The 19,787-nt window shown below is 40.4% G+C and overlaps 1 protein-coding gene across 1 annotated transcript in view; it reads left to right on the plus strand.

Annotated features, from left to right (window-relative positions):
- The window catches only part of LOC132140726 (astrotactin-2-like), a 534,505-nt gene that overhangs the window by 396,600 nt on the left and 118,118 nt on the right, over nt 1-19,787 (plus strand). The window contains exon 14 of the mRNA XM_059549640.1: nt 10,056-10,180. Within this exon, the coding sequence (XP_059405623.1) occupies nt 10,056-10,180 (125 nt within the window). The remainder of the gene's footprint in view (nt 1-10,055; nt 10,181-19,787) is intronic.

The following is a 19,787-nucleotide window of genomic DNA, read 5'->3' on the forward strand; positions in this document are numbered from 1 at the left end:
ACTTTAGTTATTTCCCATGTGGGTGATTTATTAAGTATATATCCTAATGGTTTAAAACTCACCTATTTTTCTTGTTTTTGCTTTGGTGTAAAAATATCATGTCTACATGAGATCAACCCATTGCATTTTACCCTCTCTTTACAGTCAGTGCTTTGTACCTTGATCATTACTAAAAGCACCACTATAGACATTGATGCTCCTCCCAGTAATCAAATTTGGCCAAATTGTCTCTACTGCAATTTGATATTCTTGATGCTGTTCTGCTGCACTCCATTATGTACCATTGTTTATGTAATAAGAAAGATAAAAACAGTGCTAGCACAGACAATATGGTGAGATGGACAATCAAATCAAAGAAAAGGGCATTGCTATTCGCCAGTGTGTCACTTGATAATAGCTATTGTTACTGTATGTTCGAGAATTTTTGATGAATTAATTTATGATGCTACCATTAGTTATGATTTCTGGATAAGGATTTATTTTCATAGGATATAAATGATTTGAATTTGTTATTATTTATAATATGACATTATTGAATTTAAAACCATACACAGGGAATTCAGTAGGTGTAAGTCAGTAACATTTCTTTTTCTATGAATCATAAAGTCTATATTGAGTAGTCAGTCTCTCCTTGGAGAGAAAGCAAACAAATAAAATATGAGAGAATCTTCTAGTAGGAGCATCAGAAGAAATGTGTTTTATCACCCATGAATTTATGATGAGATGTAAGAGCTATATATATATATATATATATATATATATATATATATATATATATACACACACACACACTCTATACACACGAGTGTGTGACTGTTGGTGTCTCAGTTTTACCAGCATCTCAGGTGTTTCTAAGCCTATTTGTCAGACTGAAGAACACAGAAAGAGGAGGAAATCACTACATTATATTCCTACATGATTAGTTCCAGTTAATCTTAATTGTTTGACCGTAATAAGACTCACAGAAAGTAATGAGAATCACAAAACAAATAATAAAATTTTTTTTTGTAATGGAAACCAAATCCTAATGGTCCAAAAGATGCATTCTTGTTTTATTTTTTTGCATATTTGCTTCTGAAAAACATTATGAACTCACTTCAAATGAAATAATAACAATAAAAAAGTTATTGAAATTAGCTGTCGTTTATTGTTTATTCTAAATAAAGTGAGCAGATTACAGACTTTGCCTGTTCGGTGAAACCTGTCGCTCTGCAGCAGAATTAGAAACACCAGGCTCCACTTAGTGTGAACAAAATAATTAATAACAAGGCTTACTCTGGTGACAAGAACAGAGTCTTATTTAGGAGAAAAATCCATACTCTCCAACTTTTATTTGTGAACATCCGTTAAGGTGACTGGCTCTCTGCAGGTCAGACTCAGGGTGATTTAATTTGGTAATCAATAGATTTGTGTGAGAATGAGTGAGTAATCTTTATACTGTGGCCTCTCTCTCTCTCTCTGTTCTGCCCTTGAGTTTCTGCTCCACTCTTCCAGTAAAGCGTGTCCTGATTGACTCCAACTGATTCTTGTGGTTTAGACTCCAATCTAATGGAAAACATTTTGAAAGGCAAACAAAAAGAACAAGAAAGAAACAGAATGAGCTTGAGAGGGAGAGAGACATAGAGAAAGAGATAAAATATAGTTCCAGGCAATCTTAAATAAAAAATAGTGTGACATCATCTGCTTAGTTTGCATTGCTGCAAGACTCTATAAATATATTTACTCTTACTTTTTTAATTATTATTATTCACTTAATTGCCAGCTGGCTAATTATTCTATAGTTGTATGAAAATCATATATGCTATAATGTCAAAGGCAGAAAAAATAAACGTAAATTTCATGCTTTTAAAGAAAAAATAAATAAAATTAAATAAATAAAAACAGGCGATCTGTATTTTTTTTTTCAATACAAAACACTTTTTAAAATTGTAATGTTACATGCAGTAACAATTAATCAGTATTGAATCATTTTAATGCGTGAATGATTCCTGAGCTACTGATTGTAATAGATAAAAGATCAAAGATGGACAGCAGATGCAGCAGTTTGCTTTAAAAGCTGACTGTTATGATTGAAACAATCTGTTCTCACTCAAAGGCATCTGATACTACATTGTCACTATACAGATGCTACATTTAGACAGTCAAGAAAAAAATGAAAAAGTCACTTATCTGAACTCTATTCCATGTTGAAAAATCTAGCATATGCTGGTTAGGAATATTTTGAAGCATGGCTGTTGGTTTAAGCTGGTCCTAAGCAAATAGCTCCTGCTCAGGACCAGCTGAGGACCAGCTTAAACCAGCTCATGACCAGCTATGGACCAGCTTAAACCAGCAGCTGTGCTTCCAAACATGCCTAACCAGCACATGATTGTTTTTTTTTTTTTTCAACAGGGTTGATTGAGGTTTTGCACTTTCCTTGGTCTCTCAGTAGAACAATTCAGTCATTTGTTGTCCAAATCAAGTCAGAGTATTTTATGATGAAATTTACACATTTCATCCTGGAGACTCTTTGAGAAAATAACATCATGCTTTGAATAAGGATCATGACTTTATCCATAAATTCAGTGAGATTAAATAAATAAATAAATAAAAATAAAAGACCAACACCAGCGCAGTGGAGTGCAATGTAGAGGAGTCTCAAGATGCATAAATTCACAGCATTTTAATTGAATCTATCACAAGTAGACCACACCAAATGCAGGTGTAAACTCAGTATAAAACATGTTGTGCTTATCTGCTTTCTACCACTTCCAGAAGAAGTCAAAAATTTATTTTCTGTTATTTTATTTGTTGCTGAACCCATTTTCTTGTGCTCTTAAAATGTCTGGGCCCAAACCAAAACCAATTAACATGACTCAGTTGCTTTCTCCATTTTGTTGTTCTTATGGGTTTTGATCAGCTACATTCATATGCAGCACTACTTAAATTTCACAATGGCAATCTTAAAAGAAGACTATGTTCCCTTTTCTTTCCAAACCCTTTTATGGTCTGAAAAAAACTGTCCTGTTTGCTACTGTCTGGACGTTCTAGCTTGCTGCTCTGCGCTTTGCTTCTTATTTCTGTATTTTTCTCAGATTTTTCTACGATTTTTACTTCAGCAGATCAGCACAGTGCTCAAACAACAGATTTTTGGCACAAACGCTAAAACTAAAAACTCTTTGGGACTGGAATAATACTACAAAAAGAAGACTTTGCCTCCCACTGCCAGCAGCTTACATTCCGGAGACGGGTTAACAACTGCCTACATTCAAACAGAAGAGAGAAAATGCCTCCTGTTAGATCTACTTGTTGCATGAACTGCTGCAAACTTCTACAAAGGATTGTAATTCTTGAAACAAAGTTACTTGCTGGACTTCCAAAACAGGCGGAACACTCAGCAGACCGTCGTCATGGACCCTCTCAGCATACAGCCGGTGAGCCCCATGAATCTTCTGAATCTCAACCGTTTATACCAAGTGTAGAGGAACAAGCTGATCGCCACACTGATCGATGGCACAAACAGGGAGCAAGACCCAAAGGAACACGAGACATCAGATTGTCACGGGTTTCTCGAATTGCTGCAGTAGCTTCCTCTACCCCAGATTCGACTATGACAATGCTTGTGAATACTGGTATTCTACCACCCCTATACATCTTGAGAACAGATCTGAAGCATTAATGAGAAATCCCCAAATTTGATTAAACATGGATCGGACCAGCCAGCAGCTAACAGCCACTCAAGTTTGAGGTGTGAATTTCATTGACAACTTCAATCTTTTCTGGGGCCAAAAACAACTGTTTAAACCGGATGGCCTCCACCCAAACAAACTTGGTCCTAGAGTACTTAAGGACAATATCTACTTTTCCCTCAGTCATCCTTCAGCAGAGTGTGTCAATCCATTCAGCACACACACCGGGTCCGAGTCATCATGTGGTTGACATATCCCACAAGGACACTGATAACACCACGCAGCTAAAACAAGCACTGCGGACGGACACAGAGCTCCTCACAGTAGAGTCCTGCACGGGTCCATTTTTGGAGACCCACGCCCGCCCGTACCTGCAAAGTTCAGCACCAGATCCAACCCGTCACCCGTGATAATATAAAAATTAAATCCGCACCCGCCCAGACCCATTAATATTTGGCCCGTTACCCGATCCGTGCTCAACATCACGACAGTGCCATTAATGTGCTAATGAAACGAAAGTGCGCTTTGTTTTGCGCCATTCAAGTAGCCTACCATAGGCACCTAAATAGGCTATGGAACCTGATAACTATATGCAAATAAAAAAAAAATTATGCAAAAAAAATAAAAAAATACAACCCGAGTCTGTCGCTCACAAACTATGCATTTACTTTCCCTTAAGGTTACTGTGCAGGAAAAGGATATCGTCCACATTCCCAGGTTTAAGTTGCATTCTCCGTTCTTGAATTACAAATCCAGCTGTGGAAAAGTCTCTCTCGCAGTGCTGTCGCAGTGGTGGTGATGTGATGGGTCAAATGTCATATCGTTGTTGCGTATCTGTAATGGTAATTTAGACATACAAATATTGCACATATTTTTCATCCGCGCTACTACCCGCCCACAAGGAGTTAATTATCCGCCCGCATCCCTGTCCGTGAATTTTAGGAATGTCAAAATCCACCCGTTTCAGCCACTTTTATTTTTTAGGCAGGACTCTACCTCACAGACAGACTATGATGAATCAAAACAGCTACAAGATTCAGCACCCAAGGACGACTTTCTGGAAAACAGACAGGGAAGCCAGGACAACATATCACAGCCACCGGAAACACCAGAGACACAGCCCATCTCACCAGACACATTATCCCTCTCTCCAGCATCTCCACTTCTTTGCTTCTCACAGAAAATGGAGGAATTGGTGTATGCTGGGACTAAACTCTTTCACTATCACTATCAATATCAACAAACAAAAAAATGGCGGTTCCCCCAACCACCAAAGCTTGTGGGCCCTGTTCCTGTGAGAGCTCTCCGACCGCTGCCACAACACCAGGGCCCAAACCCTCAATCTGCTAAAGGGGAACCAAAAACAACTGATAGCTCTCAGTGATATGTGTCGGGTCCCCACTATAATAGCAGCAACATTCACAAATGTTTAAAGAACAAGCGGGAACCCAGTGTGCCTGTAGCTTTCTCTATTTCAGTTTTATCATGTGATAGAAAGTCTAAGGCCATCTCAAGCTGAAGGGCAAACTCATCTAATCTGCGGCCTATTATGCACCAAACTAAGATTGATGTAAAGACACAAATCACTGCCATCAAGTTAGCATCTTTAAACATTCACTCACAAAAAAAAAAAATAATGTCTAATCAATGACTTTATAACCACAAACAATCTGGATTTTATGTTTCTAAACGAAACATGGCTAGAAGACAGCTGCAATGCAACAGTCCTAAATGAAGCAGCCCATCCTAACTTTACCTTCATGAGGGTCTGCAGGACTGTTAGGAGAGGTGAAGGTGTAGCTGCTCTATTTAAAGATGTCTATCAATGGAAGCAAGTTTCATTTGGTCAGTACTTGTCTTTTGAATATCTAGGGATTGTGCTGAAAGGTGCTTCACGCATTCTGTTTATCATTATTTACAGGCCTCCAAAATACTCTCCAGCCTTTGTTGAAGAGGTCACTGAAATGTCATAAATGATTTCCTCAGAGTTTGACTCTTTTGCTATTGCAGGGGCTTTTAATATTCACATAGACAATGCAGAAAACAAAACTACAAAATAAATTATAACAGTTCAAAACACTTTTGACCTGATTCAGCATGTGCATGGACCCACACACAAAGGTGGACACACTCTAGACTTAATCATCAGTAAGGGTCTAAACATTTCATCCATTGTTATTAAGGATGTAGCACTATCTGATCACTTCTGTATTTTCTTTGATATATTGATCTCTGCTACCACTGAATCTAGATCTGTCTCTGTCAGAAGGAGATGCATAAACGAGAACACAAGTGTACTATTTATGGAGGCTATATCTTTAACACCAAACATTTCTGCAGACTCTGTTGAGTTTTTGGAACGACAATGCAGAAAAGCTGAGCGAATGTGGCGGAAGACAAAACTTGAAATTCACTACAGCATCTATAAAGACAGCCTTCATGCTTTTAATGTGAAACTAGCCACAGCTAGACAGAATTTCTTCTCAGACCTTATAAACAGTAACTTTAACAACACTCGTACTCTTTTTGCCACTGTTAAGAGACTGACAAACACCCCAAGTCAGATTCCCAGTGAAATGCTCTCAGACAGAAAATGCAATGAGTTTGCTTCCTTCTTTTCTGAGAAGATCATCAATATCAGGAAGGCGATTAGCACATCCTAAAGTAATGCAGAGGTCAGACAGATTCAGAGACAAAATTTTGGAAGACATAGTGCAGCACCTAAAATCATCAACCTGCTATCTTGACACACTTCCCACATCTTTTTTCAAAAGTGTGCTTAACTGTTTAGAAGCAAATCTCTTAGAAGTGGTGAATGCCTCACTTCTTTCTGGGACATTTCCAAACTACCTGAAAACAGCAGTTGTTAAGCCCCTCCTGAAAAAGAGCAATCTTTATAACAACATTTTGAGCTATTTTAGACCAATATCTAATCTTCATTTTATAGGCAAAATTAAAGAAAAGGTAGTTTTTAATCTGCTGAACAAATACTTAAACTCAAATGGATATCTGTACAATTTTCAATCTGGTTTTCGACCGCATCACAGCACAGAGACGGCACTCATTAAGATAATAAATTATATTCGCTTAAATTGTGACTCTGGCAAAATATCGGTGCTGGTATTGCTAGATCTCAGTGCTGCATTTGACACTGTCGATCATAACATACTACTAGAGAGACTGGAAAACCGGGATCAGGCTTACTGGGATGGTACTCAAATGGTTCAGGTCATACTTAGAAGGGAGAGTCTAAGTGGACGTCCTTGACCTGCGGAGTCCCACAAGGCTCAATTCTTGCACCGCTCTTGTTTAGCCTGTATATGCTTCCACGAAGTCAAATAATGAGAAAGAACCAAATTGCCTATCACAGCTATGTTGATGATACCCAGATTTGCCTAGCCTTATCTCCAAATGACTACAGCCCCATTGACTCCCTCTGCCAATGCATTGATGAAATTAATAGTTGGATGTGCCAGAACATTCTTCAGTTAAACAAGGAAAAATCTGAAGTCATTGCATTTGGAAACAAAGATGAAATTTTCAAGGTGAATGCATACCTTGACTCTAGGTAGCAAGTCACCTGCCTAAGTTTTCGGATGCAGCCTATGTCTCCCTCATCTATCACACCTGATTCAACTCATCAGCTCATTAGTGGAGACTGCAAGACCTGAAGTGGGTGTGTCAGATATAGGGAGACATACAAAATGTGCAATGATGGGGGAACTTCATGGAGAGGTTTGAGAACCCCTGGTGTAGGGGCAGAGTTTGAATTTTTGTATGTTGGTGGCATTTTTGTCTCTAATCCCTGTTAATTTCAGCTCTGCTGGATATCTACATGCCCATAGTGACACCTAGTTTTTGAGGTTCACAAGCCTGGCCATTGTACATGTCCTTGTGTACTTCAAGCTACCTTTGGTGTACATATGAGCCATAAATGAAAGTGTAAAGCTATTAAAGAACAGCAAAAATCTTTAGCCAGAAGCCCTAAATAGACTGCATGATTTTTGGTTGTCCCAGATGAAAGATTAGCATTGTGAAACAATCGTGATGATTTCTGTGATTGTGGCTGCTAATCAGTGCTCTTATGTTGTAAAGTGGTTCAAAGACAGCCGTTGTCATGGTCTTGTGACCAAAGATAGCCTACGATACAGCATGATTATTCCACAGTGTTTGCTGTTAAGATCCACATTTACTGAACAACCAATAAAACATAGTGCATAGACATAGACATAGTGCTGAAACATAAAACTGCTTACCTCAAGCTCTTATACCTTCCTCTTTCGCCTCTTCAACTTTTTTTCAGCACACATAAAAAACACAACTGCTAAAGTGTGATTATCATGCTCTTTTAGTTTTCACTAGTGCATGCTGCTGATGTTCTATTGTTCTATAGAAACGGGTATCATTGTGTACACGTCAATAGCAGTCATCATCGCATAGTCTACACACATGTTGTAGCCAAGTTTATTAGATCCATGTTGCACAGTGTAACCTGCAGTGATATTACCTGATTGCTAAAATTATGCAGTGTGTTTTGGACTTAAAGCAGGGGTGTCGAACTCCATTCCTGGAGGGCCACAGCCCTGCAGAGTTTAGCTCCAGTCCAAATTAAACACACCTGATCCAGCTAATCAGGTCCTTTAGGCTTATTTAAAAAGCACAGTACATGGTTGAGTAGAGTTGGAACTACACTCTGCTGGGCTATGGCCCTCCCGGAACTGAGTTTGACATCCCTGGTCTAAAGAAACCTGCTCTTTTTTGCTTAGATATTTACTTTCATCACTGAACATTTAACTTTATTTTACCTCTTTTATGATTTTACTCTGTATACCATTTCTGCCAAAAATGCAATATTTCATTCTCAATCCCACTGCTAGCGTATATCAAAAACCCATTCGCTTGCAAAATAGCAATGAAGTTATTTGTTGTTTGCTACCTCAGATTCTTTATAACCACCCTGAGAAATATTCTGTGTAGCTCTCAACAGAAGCACAAGCATATCAAAAAAGCTGAGTCCTCGAGCTACGCATTGTTCTTATGCCAAGAATAATAAAAAAGTTTTCTTCCTGTCGCCTGTTTGTGTCTTGGGGAAAGCCTTGTTAAGAGGCTGGATTGGTGCCTCAGTTATTGTTTGAGAAATTCATGGGAAGAAGCATAAAAAAGGGAACCACTTGTGCATTCAGTTGTAATTTATGGTCCTACATTATCATAATGACACACAATTAGCAACAGGTTTTTGAAGACATCTGTAAGTAATGTTACATGAATAATGAAAACAGACATACAGAATAATGTGTGTGTGTGTGTTCTTTTCGGTTGTTTGAAAGATTATGCAATTTTGATCAAATGTAAATTTTCTAATAAATTATGCTTCTGATCTGCACAACACAAGGAGTGTGTTTGTGTACATTTCAACTTTGAGTAGATCAGAAACACTTGAAGTTTTAAAGTGAAATGTCATTTGTTAAAACCCTGATTTATATAATCTAACATCCAGCAAAAGTTATAGATTAAAAGATTAAAAGTTATAGATTGTAATATATGAATCTGTAACATTCAGCAAAGGAGCCGAAAGACAATAAATCAAAAACTGACAATATAACAAAGAAATAGACAACTTTCTGGCTGTTCTCCCAGCACTTTTAAAGCATGAGGGAAAGCTACATTTTTCAAATGACAATATGTTTTTCAAAAATAAATAATTTAGTGATTGATAAGAATGTAGAATGATAGGGGCTCACATGGTAGGGGGTTTTCAGGTTTTTTTTTATATATATTGATGTTTCATGGAGAGAATGCTCAATTAAAGAGATGAATTGTTTGAAGAGAGATTTTAATTGGTGGCTAATTACATTTCATTAGATTGCCAAGAACATGGAAATCCCAGCACAATCACAAGGCACTTTCAAAACGTCTCTCAGTTATACGGGCTGAGTAAAGAGTGTAGAATAGAACTACAATAAGACACGCACAGAGACATTACTTAAACCATTAAAGGAGGATAACAATATGCTGGCATTTACTCTGCTGCCATTTTAATTTGAATCAAAGATAATTAGTTTTTATCTGCTGTTTCTCCTCTTTATCACTTCTTTCTCTCTCTCTCTCTCTCTCTCTCTCTCTCACACACACACAGCTATTCTTCAGTAAAATGCTCTCTAAAATGAGAACACTCCTTCCTCATCACAACCTGTGTCTGAATAGTAATAGTTAGTTGTAAATCATAGTTGTCTCTAAAAAAGGCAAGCTTATTAAAAATATGGAAGATCTATTCCATGCCAACTTGATGCTTTAACAAGAAATATTTAACATCACTGCAAACTCACAAGCAACACAACTATCTAATATCTATCTGATGTTTTATCCTCATTTATATTTGAATTTCAGGGATAACAACTACATCAAGGATTTCCCACAGCTGGCTGATGGGTTAATGGTGATTCCTCTGCCGGTGGAGGAACAGTGCCGAGGAGTTCTGTCGGAGCCTCTGCCCAACCTGCAGCTGCTTTCAGGTGAATCTGACATATATGGTACAGAACAAACGGAATAAACGTCACATTTGATTATATTTTGATCTAAACCACTAGATGGCACAAAACCTCTCAGCAGCAGTTTCCCTAAACAGCATTTTATTGTCAGCTTTAATTTGACAAGGCAGTGTTCTTGTAAATGATTTTCAGTTTTGTTCAAGTTAATTTAAATAAATAACCAAAGAATATGTGAAAGTGTGGTATCTGACAAGAATTTGCCCTGCTGTTGTTGCTAAAGGCACAATAATTAATAGCTGGTTATATGCAAATGGTTAATATGGTGTCCACCTCAGTGATAGTCACTATGTTTATAATGAACCCATCATATTTAAAAATATGATATTAATCATTATAAAAATGTTCTGTATTTTTAAAAATAATTAGTGTATTCATTGAAAAAAGAAGTTCATAAACATAAAATAGCACACCTGCAGCTGAAGTGATTGTTTTGAACATGCAGCTGAAGTGATTATTTTTAACAAGTATTAAATTGGATTTTATGTCAAACATTATTTCAGTATTTGTATCAGTACTAAAAGGCACCCCCTCATACCTTATACATGTATACGATTTTTAAACTAAGGTAAACCCCCTTTAATTATACACTACCGAAATAATGAAAAGCACATTTTCCTTAAGGTGTGCCTTTAGTGAACTATCATCTGATTTTCTCTTGTCCTCTGAGGGGTTTTGCAGTCTTTTCCCTTAGGTCCACTTATCATGTTAGAAGCTAGTTCGTTTTTATAAACAATGTTTGAGATGCAGTTATTAACATATGTCTGTGACTCCTGGACAGTCTGTGACTGATTCATATAGGGTTGGTACAGGTATGTCTAGATATATATGTAACGTGAAGGTTCGGTATGTGGTGGTAGATCACTCTTTATGATAATAAACAGCACTTTTTACTGAACACCGTCACAACAACAACACTTCCTTAAACACAGCCTTTCACGTGACGTCACTAACCAATGTGAAGCAAGGACTTAGACTGAGATAAACGTGAGTGAATTCAGCAGAATATCCTTACTGCATTAAATATGTAAACACATAAAGGTGTAAATAATTAACTGACTAAACATTGTAAATATACTTCTAGTATATTAACTCAAATATAAATCATATTAAATTCTAAGCATAACTTTCCAATATGAAATATGAATTCCACTTCTAAACCTTACATTTCCTCCCCCTCCCACAAAAGAAACGTCCCTGTTTCCCATCAAATAAACAAGTAACAGTAACCACAGCAATAAACCAACTGTATCAGTTCAGAACATATTCCTTCAGGAATCTTGGAGGTCTAACTGAACGTTTCCCAGGGCATAGCAAAAACCCAGAAGCATGAGGAGTGGAGGGGACAGTGTCAAACTGGCCTACTGGGCCAAAGGAGGGGGCTGAGCAAGACTGAGTCAGGGGAGAGCGGGATTGGGGGTGTGGTCGGGATTGTGGATGGCCAGTGGGAGGGACTAATGAGGGAGTATTGCCCTGGCCAGATAAGGTGTAGCTCCTCGTGGCTGCAAACTTTAAAGGCTTAAAGGGCAAAGCACCTGATAATGCAGTCAAATGAGGGAGTTGAGACTGCAAAAAGTCACGTGTAGGTGTCTCATGTCCACAATCTGGCACAAGAGCATAGTAGGGTCTGATACGGTTGTAGTGGACAATCTGGGACTTATCAGACTGATCCAGGATATAGTGAATCCTGTATGTCACTCCAGGAGGATCCACATCAGATCCTAGGCACTCTAATATTTCAAAGGGGCCTTTCCAATGAGGAGCAAGTTTTTGTTTTGCTGTAGTGGGGTCATTTAACCAGACAAGGTCTCCCGAACATAGAGAGTGTGCTTAACACTCTTGTCATACTGTCGTTTCTGCTGATTGTGGGCATAATCTCTGTTCCATGCAGCAGAACTGAAAGCGGACTGAAGTTTCTGTGTCAATTGTGCAACATAGTCAGCAGGAGAACTCGTACTAGACAAAGATGGTGTGTTGTTAGGTAACAGCATGTTGACAGGCTTCCTGGCTTCATGACCATGTGTGAGGAAGAATGGTGTGAATCCTGTTGTAGAGTGTGGGTTGGTATTGTAAGCCAAAGCAACTTGGTAGAGGCAGTCATCCCATTCCCCAGACTGCTGAAGAAGTGTCTTGGCTAACTGATCAATAAGTGTCCTGTTGAACCTCTCAATCATGCCGTCACACTGAGGATGATATGGGCTGGTTCGTGTTTTCTGCACGCACAGCAGGTCACACAGATGTTTCACCAGGTCAGATTCAAACTGACGTCCCTGATCAGATTTCCGGGATACCATGCTCACAGATGAAGTTTTCAAACAGACATTTCGCTACTGTTATGGCGCGCTGGTCTGGAATGGCATAAAGGTTGACATACTTGGAGAAATAATCTTGGACAACAAGCACATACCTGTTGCCACGACTCGTGATGGGGAGCTCAAGTATGTCAGCTGCAACCTTTTGGAATGGCTCAGTAGCAACAATTGTTTTCATTGGCGCTCTCTGATAAGGTGTGGGACTCCGTCTGGCGTCACATGGAGTACATTGCTTGCACCACATCTTGATGTCACGTGACATAAAGGGCCAGTAGCACAGCTGTTGAGCACGTTTCAGGACCTTATCAGCAGATGAATGACCAGTTACAGGATTTCCATGCAGCGTCTGCAAAACAGTGTCTTTCAAAGCATGAGGGACAATCAGTTGATGGAGCACTGATGTTGTGGATGGGTTGAAAACTTTACGGCAGAGTACACCATTATGAAAAGTAAGTCTGTGGAATTCTTGCCAAAGTGCCTTCTCAACAAGTGTGCGTTTTTTCATGCGCCAGTATGGGGTTTTCTGTCCCTTAACTGTCCAGCTAATAACCTCTGACAGTACGGAGTCTCGCTGTTGTTCCTTTTTAAAATCCTCTTCAGGGAACTGAAGCACAGATGTGGAGGAGACAGACTGTTGAACACACTGTGAGGAGGCCGGAGGAGGTTGTGGTCCAGTCAGGTTACAGCAAACTGGCTTTGTATCAGTACTGCAAAGGCTGTGATGTACAAAACTGACCGGACTAGACAGACTCACAGGACTCAGACTAGAATGTCTCTTTTCAGAGTGCAGATTACCAAAAGCACTGGAGGAGGTGCTCTGCTCAGTTGGTCTGATGTCAGCAGGGCGACGTGACATTGCATCTGCATTGAGGTGACTGTGGCCATCCTTGTGAATTACAGTCCATTCAAAAGGATCAAGTTCAAGGGCCCAGCGTGCACGGCGACCAGTTCTGTCATTGTCAATGGGTATTTTTCTGAGACCCAGGAGAGGTTTGTGGTCAGTTACAATAACAAAGGGCTGTTTGTAAAGGTAGTGGCGAAAATGTCGCACGGCCCAGACAATGGCCCAGAGTTCTCTGTCATATGTTGACCATTTTCTTTCTAGTTTTGTGAGAACATGACTAGCATAAGCAACCACTTTTTCTTGATCGCCTTGTCCCTGAGCAAGCACAGCACAAATTGCAGAGCCTGAAGCATCTGTGTAGAGGGAGAATGGGACAGTAAAGTCAGGGAATGCAACCACTGGAGGGTTTGTGAGTGCATGTTTCAGGTAAGTGAATGCATCCTGACATTGAGAAGTCCATTGGAAAGGTGCATTCTTCTCTGTGATAGCATGTAGAGGGACACTGTGATGTGCAAAGCTTCGGATGAATTTGCGGTAATATGAACAAAGTCCCAGAAATGCTCTTACTTCTGTAGCTGACCGTGGAGTAGGCCAGTCTTGGACACTTTTCACATTCCGCGGGTCTGGCTGAATGCCATCTTTGGATACAACATGACCCAGAAACTGTACTTGATCCCTGGCAAAACAGCATTTTGAGGGATTTAGCTTCAGGCCACTTGACTGGAATCTGGAGAGAATTTCTTCCAGGTGCTGGGGATGTTCACTGAAAGAGCGGCTGTAGATGAGGACATCATCCAAATACACTAGGCATGTTCTCCATGGGAGGCCACAAAGTACCATTTCCATCAAGCACTGGCATGTGGCTGGAGCATTGGTGAGACCCATTGGCATAACTTTAAAGTGATAAAGGCCACTAACTGTTGTGAATGCTGTTTTTCACGGTCTTCCTCCTGCAGCTCGACTTGCCAATAGCCATGTTGTAGGTCCATTGTGGAGAACCAGGCAGAGCCCGACAAAGCATCCAGTGCGTCATCGACTCTCGGAAGAGGGTGGGAATCTTTGATTGTCACTGTATTAAGTTTTCTATAGTCCAGGTAGAAACGCCATGTGCCATTTTTCTTGCGCACCAAAACAACTGGCGCAGCCCAGGGACTGTAGCTTTCTTCAATGACATCTGCCTTTAACAGGTTGTCAACTTGAGTCTGTATTTCAGCTCTCTGTTCTGGTGTCACTCTGTAGGCTCTCTGTTTACTTGGTGTGGCCTCACCAGTGTGGATTTGATGCTTGATGATGCTCGTGCGACCTCTGTCCTCTGAGTGTTTACTGAATACTGCTGAGTATTTCTGAAGCAGTGATTTCAGAGACTGAACTTGGGAAGGTGAAAGGTCGCTGTCATTTATCTGGACAGATGGAGCTATATCATGCACAGGGGAGGTTTCACATCCTGTCCCTTCCCCTGATACTACGTCAACAGATGAAACCGAATGAAACTCAACTGAAAATCAACCTGAATGCAGCTCAACGTCATCTCGGGAGGGATTTAAGATTCGAACCACAGTTGTACCATTCTGAACCTCACTGAGACAATGTGCCACAATGATGTCACATGATGGGTTGGGCATGTGAACACCATAATAGTCAGTTTGCCCCTCAACAGCAGCTACTGGAAGTTTCCCTGACGGTTGGAGTCAGAGTGCGGATATCGTTCAGGAGACTTGAAGCAAACACTACCTCTAGCGTGTGGACTGGCATCCCTGTTTCCCCCTGGAGCAGGACTAGGGCTGCGTCTGTATCTGTTCGTATCATCCTTGTCATGGCGACCATACTTGGAGTACTGATAGGACTGGCGTGAGGGAGAGCGATGCCGGTCACGTCTGTCATTGTCATGCCATTGACGGTCTCTCTGAGTAACAGGGGAAGGAGGACAACAGTCATAGCAGGACCCTGGATCACGACCATGATACTGCTCAGGTGAGTAATTGTCTCTGCGGTGTTGTCTGTTATAATAGGGTTGTGGAGAGACACTGCATGCACTGTATCGAGCATCGTCGGAGGAAAACCTTTCAGTTTGGGAGTCCAGATGCTGAGCCAGGTAGCTGTGTTTTTCTCTTAATAGGTGTACTTCACTTTGTAAGCTGTTGACAGTAAGAGTCAGCTGCTCAACTGCATGCAGAAGCTTATTATCAGTAGGTTTAGGACAAACCATAGCTACCTGCTCTGAAGATTGAGAGTGTGGAGACCCTACAGTTGTCAGTTGGAGCGCTGCACGTGCCCTCTCACAGCGACTGGCGATGCGCAGGGCATCCTCAAGATCCTCCGCACCCATCTCATGGACTTTTGACTGAAGATTTGGGTCCAAGCCAGCAACAAAGCGGCAAAATTTTTCACCCTCCAGTGCATTGTGGTCATAGTTGGGAAAGGCTTCTAATACAAGACGAGTGATGTCAGCACTGTACACATCCAAACTTTCACCTGGTCGACGAGGTCGAGCATTCACATGTGTCTGGAAGAATGGCAGGGAATATATTGGTCCAAAAACGTCCCTGAGTTTCTCCTTTACTGAATCATAGTCCTTCTGGATCGAAGAAGGAAGACTGTCCCAATACAGAAATGCAGCATCTGCTAGGCGAGTAGGGATAACGGAAGCCATCACCGTATATAGATCTGTATAAGTTGAACTCATAGCCTGCACTGCTACTTCAAAACGTCGAGACCAACTTGTGAATGATTCAGTCCCATCTCCTTTAAAAGCAGGTGGAAGATCAATTTTTAGGGCAATGGAGACAGCACATGTGGCTAGAGAAACAGCACCTGTTGATGTAATGTTAGCATCTCGCCGTCGTCGTGTGGGGGAAGACTGCAGCCCAGTTTCACTTTCATCAGCCGACATGGTGACAAAATGTCCAGTCCCAAAACTCACCGCAATAGTAAATACCGCAATAGTCCCTTAATATCTCCACACTAGTTTTTAGGTAATCCACTGCTCTCAAAGAGTGTAAAATCCAGATAGCACACACACACAAAAAAAAAAAAAACGTCACAACAACAACACTTCCTTAAACACAGCCTTTCACGTGATGTCACTAACCAGTCAGAAGCAAGGACTTAGACTGAGATAAACGTGAGTGAATTCAGCAGAATATCCTTACTGCATTAAATATGTAAACACAAAGGTGTAAATAATTAACTGACTAAACATTGTAAATATACTTCTAGTATATTAACTCAAATATAAATCATATTAAATTCTAAGCATTACAACTTTCCAATATGAAATATGAACTCCACTTCTAAACCTTACATATATTATAAAAAATAAAAAAATAAAAAAGCAAGCCTTAAGTATGTGATTAATTATATGAATCTAAAATACCAGTAGACAGTTTGAGTTCTGGTTTGTTGTCATTTATTCAACACTGATTTGCACATAATTGGAAAAGAGCTCAGAAACACAGATGTGACAGTGGTGGGAGAGATGTGGGCAAGGTTTATTTTGTCCTTCTCATTCTTTACAATTTCACTGGGTTCAAAAGAACAAGAAAAAGCCTGTTTTTCATGATAAATCCCCTTTAAAATAGTACATGACACAAGGATCTGACAGTAATTGTTGCATCGGCTCAGTGGACGGCCGGTCTCGGTCTCAATGACTCGGAGACAGAGAAACCAGCAGAGCAGAAAGCATAAATTTCTCCCTCATATCGCTTTTGATCACAGCTGTCTTTTCATTTATTTGTTTTCGCTCCGTTCTTTCTAATGTGGACTCCGCACAAATGTGGGCTCCAATGACAAGTGGCTAATTCAATAACAGCTTGTCTTTTTTTTTTCAGGAGTGATAGAGGAGAGTTGTTAACACTGATTACGGTTCTCAGTTTTGCTGCAGCAGTTCAAATGAGATTTAAACAATTAATGCATCTGTCAGCATGAGAAGAAAGAAGCATGATATAGCTGATGCGATGGTTTGTACACTGTACAAATAGGATAAGCAGAACTTCATTTCGAAAACAGGCAGGGCTTGGCATCAAAGGCTTTGTTACCTCTTGCTCCAAAGTGGTCCGTAAAGTTTTTTTTTTTTTTGACCCACTTAAGTAGGACTTAAATGTAATGTCAAATAACATACTGCAGCGTGTTAGTCAACACATCAAAATAAGTGTACTTTTTTTTTAATACACCGAAAAAAACAACGTGATCTCATGAGAATACGTGTGTATTCTTACGTTAAATGTGGTTCTACCACACGTACATTTAGTTACGTTTTCATGCACATAAAAACGTACAACTTTGACGTATTTATAGCAGTAAAACGTACAAATACTTCTGTGTTAGCAGCTAAAAACACGTAAATATTCTAACGTAAAGTGTAAATGTATATGAATTCCCATGTATTAATATTAAAATTGTGGCTTTAATGATATAAATCTGTTGTATTTAATTGTCATATCAATACATCTTTTATTGAATTTATTGAGAGCAGTTTACTCATCTACTTAATAGGAAATAACATTTCTGTGCATGCTGCAAACTCGTTTCGGGGGATTACATAATGTTAAACGAGACTACACTTTGAAACCTTAAAATGAATACAATTTATGCAATTGTTTAACCATTTTGTAATATTTTTGCTGTGCGATTTTCTCCTATCCAATGGCTGACAATACAACAATAGATACACAAAAGCACAGCATAAAATTACAAATCACATTCATTTTATTTGTTTGCTGTACTCCATATCTTTATAATCCAGATGTTTGCAAGGAACATATCCAAATTCAGCCCTTTATCAATCGTTCCTCTTCATTCTCAGCAGCAACAGCGACTGTCACAGTCAAAGCCCGCACTCGTTATGATTAGTGATGTCCGATTCGTGAACGAATCGTTCAATTTAACCCGTTCTTCTTAGTGAACCGGTTGAACCAGTTCACCAAATCGAACTGAATCGTTTGAAAAGGTTCACGTCTCCAATAAGCATTAATCCACAAATTACTTAAACTCTTTTAACGTGACTGACACTCCCTCTGAGTCAGAATAAACCAATATCCCAAAGTAATTCATGTACTCAAACAGTACACTGACTTAAGTGCTATGAAGACCGAACTGAAGATGAAAACCAAGCCGAGCCAGATGACGAACGAACACGCCCACTGCTGGAGCAGTTCTCGTTCTCGAGTCAAGAACCGGTTGCATTGGTTTTGGGATCACCAGTACACTGAACCGAGAATCGTTTCTGTCGGACGTGTGCGATTTGAGAACCGATGAGCTGATTCTCGTTCTCGAGTCAAGAACCGGTTGCATCAGTTTTCGGATCACCAGTACACTGAACCGAAAAAATTTTGGTTACGTATGTAACCACGGTTCCCTGAATAGGGAACGAGATGCTGCGGTGACGTCACCATATGGGAACACCTCTCGGTGTGATGAATGTCTGAAGCCCTATACCATCCCGCCAATCCTATTGGCCAAATAGCGCTTGGCACAGCCCTACGCATGCGTACGCATCGTATACCTGAGTGTTGCGCGCTATTTCGCTCAGATTTCATGAACTGAATAAATGCTATCAAGGTACGGAACGGCCGGGTACGCAGCATCTCGTTCCCTATTCATGGAACCGTGGTTACATACGTAACCGAGATGTTCCCTTTCATAGGTCACTTCTATGCTGCGGTGACGTCACCGTATGGGAACCCTATACCATAACGCCTGACTTACCTGATAGTTGGAATCCAAGGAGAGCATCTGCTCAAGCAGACAGAACCCGGGAGCCAGGAGCCATGCTCACATCCAGATTGCAAAACTTGACAAAAGTGCTCGGTGAGGAACATCCTGCCACAGCAGAGACATCATTTATAGAAGAACCACTGAGAAAGCTTGTGATGAAGCCACTGCTCTCGTGGAATGAGCTCTAACTCCTAAGGGCGAAGCGAGTCCGCGCCTCATAGGCTAAAGATATCGTCTCCACCAGCCAATGGGACATGCGCTGCTTTGTGACAGCATGGCCTCTATTTTGTGTCCTAACAGACAAAGCTGGTCAGACTCACGCCATGGAGCTGTCCGATCAACATAAGTCTTCAGCGCCCTGACAGGGCAAAGACTCAGATCTCCTGACCCCGCCTCTGCAGGGGGTAAAGCCTCCAAGACCACTTGTTGAAAGTGAAAAGGGTTCGAAGCGACCTTAGGGACATAATTAGGCCTCGGTCGCAGCAATGCTTTCACAGAGCCTGGTGCAAAATCTAGCACGAGGGCGAAACAGAAAGAGCCTGTAAATCCCCAACTCTCTTGAGGGAGGATAAAGCCACAAGAAGAACTGTCTTTAAAGTAAGGATTTTATCCGGTATAGTTTCAAAGGGCTCAAACGGATGCCCTGATAAACCTTGCAACACAATGGATAAATCTCATGAAGAAACTCGCACAGGGCGGAAAGGCC

This window comes from Carassius carassius, chromosome 5 (assembly GCF_963082965.1).
Source record: "Carassius carassius chromosome 5, fCarCar2.1, whole genome shotgun sequence".
Classification (NCBI taxonomy): Eukaryota; Metazoa; Chordata; class Actinopteri; order Cypriniformes; family Cyprinidae; genus Carassius; species Carassius carassius.